At 46.1% G+C, this 7313-nt stretch overlaps 1 protein-coding gene across 6 annotated transcripts in view; it reads right to left on the bottom strand.

Annotated features, from left to right (window-relative positions):
* Positions 1-7013, bottom strand: part of NRG2 (neuregulin 2) — a 240092-nt gene extending 233079 nt beyond the window's left edge. For 5 of the 6 annotated variants that reach the window (XM_077137173.1, XM_077137171.1, XM_077137172.1 and 2 more), the window contains exons 1-2: positions 6917-7013; positions 6233-6835 (exon numbers count right to left, since the gene is read on the bottom strand). In XM_077137173.1, coding sequence (XP_076993288.1) covers positions 6233-6835; positions 6917-7013 — 700 coding nt within the window. Of the gene's footprint in view, positions 1-6232 lie in introns of all 6 variants that reach the window. The other variant, XM_077137167.1, reaches the window with a different exon arrangement.
* Between the last annotated feature and the right edge of the window lie 300 nt (positions 7014-7313).

The raw sequence follows: 7313 nt of genomic DNA on the forward strand, positions 1-7313 counted from the left end.
GATACAGAAACTCTAGGGTACCTGTGCCTCTGCCACACTTGTAGGTTAACCTCTTCCAGCCCCAGCCCCAGGAGGCAAGCAGCACAATCAGGTCCTGAGAAGGGGACAGAGACAAGCTAACAGGCTCTGGAGACCCTAGATCTCTGCCCCAAAGAAGGTCCTTGGATAGGCTATTTGGATCTCACTGCATATATAAACTAGGAAGAGAATGGTACTATAGAATGGAGCTCATATACCACTTTTCTCCCACCAACAACCAGCCAGAGAAAGAAGACTCCTTAACTTAACCTCATCTCATAATTATCAAAAGCATCACAGCTGATTAGCAGCGACAGCTCTCTATCAGTGTGAATATCTGTCTCCTGACCCAAGATTAGTAAAAGCTTCCCAGCTATTTGCCTGGGTACAGCCTGTCCTCTTTCATGTCATCCTAATGCCTTTTAATCATCCTCCAAGTTTGCTTCAGTTCTTACAGCCTTACATGGAGCTCTAGCTCAGCAAGATTTGTCCGTGCATATTGTTTTGGAAGGAGTCTATTTTGATTCCACAATATAACAGTCGTTTTTCCAAACTTGTCATAATTAAACACTTTCACCAGCCCATTCATCTACTTTTCTCAGTTTTCTAAAGAGTTCCCCATATCACCTCTTGAAATTCATAAATTTGATTCTGTTTCTACAAACAGATTCCAATAAGTGGGAAGGGAGGGTTAATTCACTGGAAACAAGACAAAAGTCCACATTCACACATATCCATCCAAATTAGAAATTTGGGGGGAAATTTCTTCTACTTTTCCTGCAAAGTACACTAACAACACTCTTAGGCCTTGAAAAGAAAGTCCCAAAAACCAGTTTCTGAAGACTGCACAGGAGAAACCTCACTGATAATGACACGGTCGTTCTTTTCTAAATCATTGTTCAAAACTTCCAACTGCCACTAAGACAACAGGATTTAGAGTGTTAGGACTTCCCACTGTTAAGACATGTGCACGTTTACTTTTTTCCTACCTATCCAAGTATCAACTCCTTGATCCTCTGAAATGTTAGCACTATATTCAAATCAGGTACCTTAACTGTACTGCAAAACAGTATTCAGGTGGCTAATTCCACCTGGGATACCAGTTGTACATGACTATAGCCAAAATCAAATTCTTCATCGGAAATGCATGCCTTTGGCTTTTAATGAAAATCAAAGCAATCTAGCACTGGGGAGTCTTGTCTTTCCAGGTATCCAGATAGTCTCTTTACAGGCATCGTGTGCTTTCCCACATAGATGCCACTGTGAGATTACCAAAAGTATGAAATAGGAACTGTTGTTGTGGGCCCCAGAGCTGCAGCCCTTATGCTCAGTGACCTTTGGATATCCCTTTTGAGCATCCCAATTAAGACTTACAAAATCCATTGTCATGGAAAAGTATCTGAAAATGAGTTCCTGAGTCTAGGATTATATTTGTGAGGCGTGGTACTAGTTAAGTGGAAAAGAGGAACCTTTGAACAGGCAGATACTTAAGACAGAAAAGAACTCAGAGATAACAGGAATTCGATTGTTAAAATCTTGGAATAGGTTTTAAAAAATCTTACTACTTGAGCAAGAATTTACCATAAAGTTGGCTTCATGGCAAGATTAACATTCTCTATTTGTTAAAAGAAAAATATAAGACTACTTTGAAAAACAGTTTGCTTTTAGAGAAACGCACTTCAAGAACATTTTATTTTACAATTTCCTTCGCATTGGGTAGTAAGAACAGAGGGCAGAGGGACGCTTTTCACCATAGTTCCTTATATACTTTCTGAATTTTTGAATCATATACCTCTGTTACATATTCAAAAATATGAATATAATTTCCTATTAAAAAATAATGACGTACTTGCTATTAAGGAAAAAAAATAGCAATGTCTTAGATAATAGAAGATGGCAAAGAAGAAGTACACTTGCATTTCTTAGGGGCCAAGAGGAAGTTAATCACCTAGAATGGTAAAATATCACTCTCTCTAGTTTCCAAACCATTTGTTAATTCAAACTGATAGTTTGTTTTATTTTTCTTTAAACCTGGGGGTGGAGGAATAGTAATCTACCCCCCAAAATAGGAGGGTCTTCCCCAACAAGACCTTTATTCTCCACTGCTTAAATCCCATTAACACTAATCAGCACAATGATAACCTCCTGATTAAGAACTCTAGTTGATAAGGGTCTCCTTTGGAAAAAAAAGGGTTCCCATAGCGACAGGGAAAAGCTATCATCAAACTCAGCTTTTCAGCACAGCACTTGATGTCACATCAGATCAGAGAGTTAAAATTGGTTTAGTATTAATCTGGAGGCTTTCTTTTTTAACGTCACTTGACTTCACTCAAAAGATACTTCATGGAGAGCCCCTCTGTAAAGCCAGGCGGGGTACCAAACACTGGGGGAAGGGGGATGCAGGGGAGCTAGGAAAAAGAAGACGTCAAAGATAAGATATGGTTTCTGACCCCAAGTATCACACAGTCTGCTGAGAAAGCAGCTACTAAAAAAAAAAAAATGATGACATTACGGTAGTAATTCAACCCCCTAAATCTATAACCAAGCCTTGTCCTCACTACTAGGACTGGTCAGTTTCTAATCTAGTTTCCCTTTCTCATCTTCAAGCTGCAGCACAGCTGGGTTTCCAGCTGGCTGGGGAAGAAAAGATTCTTTAAATAAACAGCATTTTTAAAATAGGCAGTCTCTTTTGCTATACTGAATCTTGTGAACCTCCTTCCTCTATTATGTGCATCTGGGTGCCAAATTAATTAAAAGCTATCCTAAATAATATAAAGTTCCCTACGAACACACCTTTGCCATTTTTAACAGGGAAGTACCCAATGTATAGGAAAACTAAAAGTTCCAAGGGAAGAAATTATCTTCCTTTTTTTAATGCTATCTTCTGCACCAATTCAAAGAAAACAGCTTGAAAATATATACATAAGAAAGCAACAAGGCGGGCCGCGGTGGCTCAGCGGGCAAAGTGCTTGCCTGCTATGCCGGAGGACCTCGGTTCGATTCCCGGCCCCAGCCCATGTAACAAAAAACGGAAAAACAAAATACAATAAAACAAGAAAATGTTTAAAAATGTTTCCCTTTCTTCCTTCCTTCCTTCCTTCTATCCTTCCTTCCTTCTCTCTGTCTTTCCTTTAAAAAAAAAAAAAAAAAAAAAAAAAAAAAAAAAAAGCAACAAGATAGGGTGTAATTATACCAAAATACATGCAACCAGCTTTAAAGTGCTGGACTATATGCAGAACAGGATGCTTTTACAGCACAGTGCAGAGTTGCTAATCTCTGAATGGCCTTTGTTAACTCTTTTTCCCTCTTCTTTGCACCGAAGGCACAGAAAACAGCTTACTTTATGTAATCTTTATAGCAATGCAAAGATTTCACTCAACTCTTTGCCAGGAGAGTATTTTTAGATGAACGATACACATTAGATCTGTAAAACTGCCCCTCCGGCAGGCACTGCTATGCCAAGCAAGAGCCCCAGCTACCATTTCCCACCTTAGATCAGTCTTCGGGTCAACATTTCATACTTATATTGAAATTATCCATTTGCGAGGACCTTTTAGGTGTCCAACACGGCCCCTGCATTGATGCTGCCGAGGCATGTGCCAACCTTAGGCACATCTCCTACCATTTAGTCCCCCCAAGCATAGCTCTCCAGATGATCTCTCTAGGAACCACACCTCTCAAAACACAGACACTCAGAGAGCTGAAAGTGGCTAAACAAAGTAACAATTCAACTTCAGTTGCTCAATATAATCGCCATGATGACAGCTTCCAAGTGCCAGTTTCCCTATGTTGCAATGGGCAGATCCGCTCCAAGGAGAAAATGTTCCCGATGACCCTAGGGCCCAGAGGGCTTTTTTTTAGAGATAGAAAATTCAAAATGAATTTGTTAGTTATTTCCTGCTAAGTACAAGGAAGGTGTTGTGGTTAGTTAGGATGATTTCGTTTCCGTATTTACTATACCATTACCATTGCCTGTTTTCTTTAACCACATAGCAGAAAAATAGTTTATGCTCCTCTTCATCACCAATTCTACAAGTTCCTCTCACAAATATGTGCTTGAATTTCTCATCTCCAGTTTCTCTATTTAAAGCCCCCCAAATTACACACTAAAGCAATTCTTTTTTGGCACGCTAAAATGTTTACTTCCATACACATTCCCTCCTCCCTGATAATTTGCGATGTGTGGACCTTCTCTTTACCAGCGATTGCAGTCCTAAATTTATCCTTTTGAGAGCTAAACTCCACATGCTATTTTAATAATATGAGAATCTTAACCTAAAAGCAGACTATATTTCTGATCGCCAAATCTTTCATGCTCTCCATATTCAACTATAGAATGCTCACTAAAACAAGCAAGGCATAACTGATAAAGCATATTGTTTTGGGTGGAGGGGGAAAGTAGGAGGAGGGGGACAGGGGAGCCGAGAAGCCCATTACTCTTTAGGGCTCCCTGACAATGACCATCAGTGGGCCAGACGAGGGCTGAGGCGGGGCTATGCACTGTACATATTAGGAGCTACTCACCAAGACAGAAGCTGTCCTTGGACAAGGTTCAATAAACATCTGTACTATCTATTTCCCACTGCACAATACAATTCCACAGTTCTTCAAGGAAAATCAAATAGAATACTTAGACTAAAAAGTAGAAATTCTTAACAGTCTCAGCTTGTCATCATATAACATTTCTGAGCAGAAAACCAACTTTTAAGAGCAGCCAACAACATTCCCTAGAACAGTGGCAGAGTGATAAACTATTATCACCAAAGTTTTTTTTTTCTCTTTATTAAAGTACTGTCAAGATTCTTCGGACTAAAGTAAAGCGATCACAGTTTAGCATAGTGTGTAGATACACTCCCACCACTGAACTCCTGAAATTTGCCTCTTGAAGGGCATGGAAGGAAAGCCTCTAGACATCAAACACACTGATACTGAAAGAGGAGGGCAGCAAAACTTCCCCAGCTGTTACATGTTCTTTGCTGCTCAGAGCTTATCTACACTACCCAGAATCAGTTGGTAAACTGGTAAACATAGCAACCTCTATGAGAGTTCAGGATATCATCATAATTCAGTGATTACACAGTTCAGAGAGTCACACTACCTTCTACAAATTTAGCCTTCTTTGGAACAAAATGAAACTCCAATATGTATAAGCACAAGATAGGCTAACATCAAATATTCAGACAATTGGTTTGAAATATCCTATTGTGAAGTATAGGATTCAGGGTCAAGAAGTAAATTCTTTTGACTTTTGACCTGGGAAACTCTATTCCTAGCTGCACACACAGATCTACAGACTTCAGTGTTTTGCTTCCAATCATCTGCATTCCTGTGAGCACCTAATATCATGAAGATGAGAAATGCAGTCAATATATCCTGCCAGCAAGATGTCAAGAGATGAACTTACAGCGTTCAGCTGAAGTAAGTTACTCTATTTCACTACCATTACAATCAACAGACTTCCTAAGATCTCCAGAAACAGCCAACAGAGGTGTTTGCTTGCTAGTCCTGCAGGTTAAGAGAAGGCTCTGCTATCCCCTTAGCAAACATAAGCAATTGGTTTTGCTTTTTTTCCTAGGGAAAAAACCCCACAAAAAACCCCCCACACCACATGGAGGTCAGAGAACAGTAGCAGAAAAAGTCCAACTCTGCCTGCGCCAGCGGTGTCGATGTGCAGAGCGGGGAGCCCAGGAGAGGAAGGAGGGGGCGGGGGCGATCATTCCCTAGGAGAACTTGTAAGCGAGGCCTCCCCAGCCTGGGAGTCCGCCGGGCTGCTTCTGCAGACCCTGCCAGCCCGAGCAAGGCAGGCCTATGCAAGCAGAGCGGGCAAGGCCTCCGAGGGTCACTCCTGACTCACTGAGCCTCAGGCCAGCACCGCCCGGACCTCTCCGTTTTTCCTGCCGCTACTGGGCTATGATGGCAGCTTTCCAGCCCCACATGCCATACATCAGCCGCAGATCCCTGCTGGCATAGGCCGGCGCTTACCTCTGCCCCCCAACCCTGGCACACTTTGAGTCTGACCCTCCTTCTCCCCAACCCCAATCCCCTACCCATCCGTGCCAGGTGCCCTGCCCAGGGGCACCCCCCCCCCCCCAACCTCCCCCAGCGACTGGACGCTGCCAGGCCCCGGGCACCTGAAGCACCTCCCAGCCCCACCCCCATTCACCACCACCTCGCCCCTCCCCCCTTTCCTTAGCAGAGGGAGGGGGCTACTCACCGCAGTCAGTGCACAAGATCTTGCCCACCTCCTTCTTGAGGTTTTTGCCGTTGGTGTCGAGCGGTGCAAAGGCCGTCTTAAAGACCAAGGGCTGTTCGGTGGGCTCCAAGAAAAAGATGTAGCGCTGGTTCTTCTCGAGCGGCGCACAGGAGCCCACGCTGATCACCTGCTCGCGCTGGAGCCCCCCACTCCGGAGCGGCCACTTGTCCAGCACCTTCACCAGCGCCACCCGACCTGAAGCGGGCGGCTCGCGGGTGCTGTTGGAGCTGGCGCCGCCGGTCGGGGCCAACCCCTGTACCTTGCCCTCCACCACCACGGGTGCCTTGTACGCCTGGTCCTGCACCGACTTGAGGCTGGGCGAGTAGCAGGCGAGCGACACACCGAAGAGCAGCATAGAGAAGCCGGGGGCCGGGTCGCGCCTCATGCCGCCGGCGGCTGCGGCTCCCGAGCGGGCGGCGGCTCTCCGGGTTGCGGGGCTGCTGGGCTGCGGCTGTTGCGGCGGCCGCGGCTCTGGGGGCGCAGCGGGACTGGAGATGCTGTTGTTGTTTCTGCTGCTGCCGCTGCTGCTGCTGCTGCCGCTGCTGCTGTTGCTGCTGCTGCTGCCGCTCTTGCTGCTTCTGCTGCTGCCGCTCTCGCTGCTGCTGCTGCTGCTCCTGGTCCTGCTCCTCTCGCTGCTGCTCTCGCTGCTGCTGCTGCTGCTGCTGCTTCTGTCGCTGTCGCTGCTGCACCGAGCCTTCTCCAGTGGCGGCGGCGGCAGCGCTGAGCAGCAAACCTGCCGCATCTGGCCAGGCCATTTGGGGGGCTCCGCCGCTCCGCCGCCGCCGCCTTGGGAGGGGAAACAGAGCCCGCTGAAAAACCGGAAACAGCGTAACGTTAGCGCCTCGTAGCCCTCCACCGGCAGCCCAGGGAGGTGGCCCAGCCAGGACAGGGGGCAGACGGCAAGCGGGCCGCTATGCGCAGCGCGGCGCCGCGCAGCGCTCGCACCCTGAGCGCCAGAACCTGGAGGAGGATGCGGAGGATGGGACGCCCGCCCACTTGCTCTCTCGCGCCCCCTCTACCCTGGACCCAATGAGGAGCGCGG

This window comes from Tamandua tetradactyla, chromosome 20 (assembly GCF_023851605.1).
Source record: "Tamandua tetradactyla isolate mTamTet1 chromosome 20, mTamTet1.pri, whole genome shotgun sequence".
NCBI lineage: Eukaryota > Metazoa > Chordata > Mammalia > Pilosa > Myrmecophagidae > Tamandua > Tamandua tetradactyla.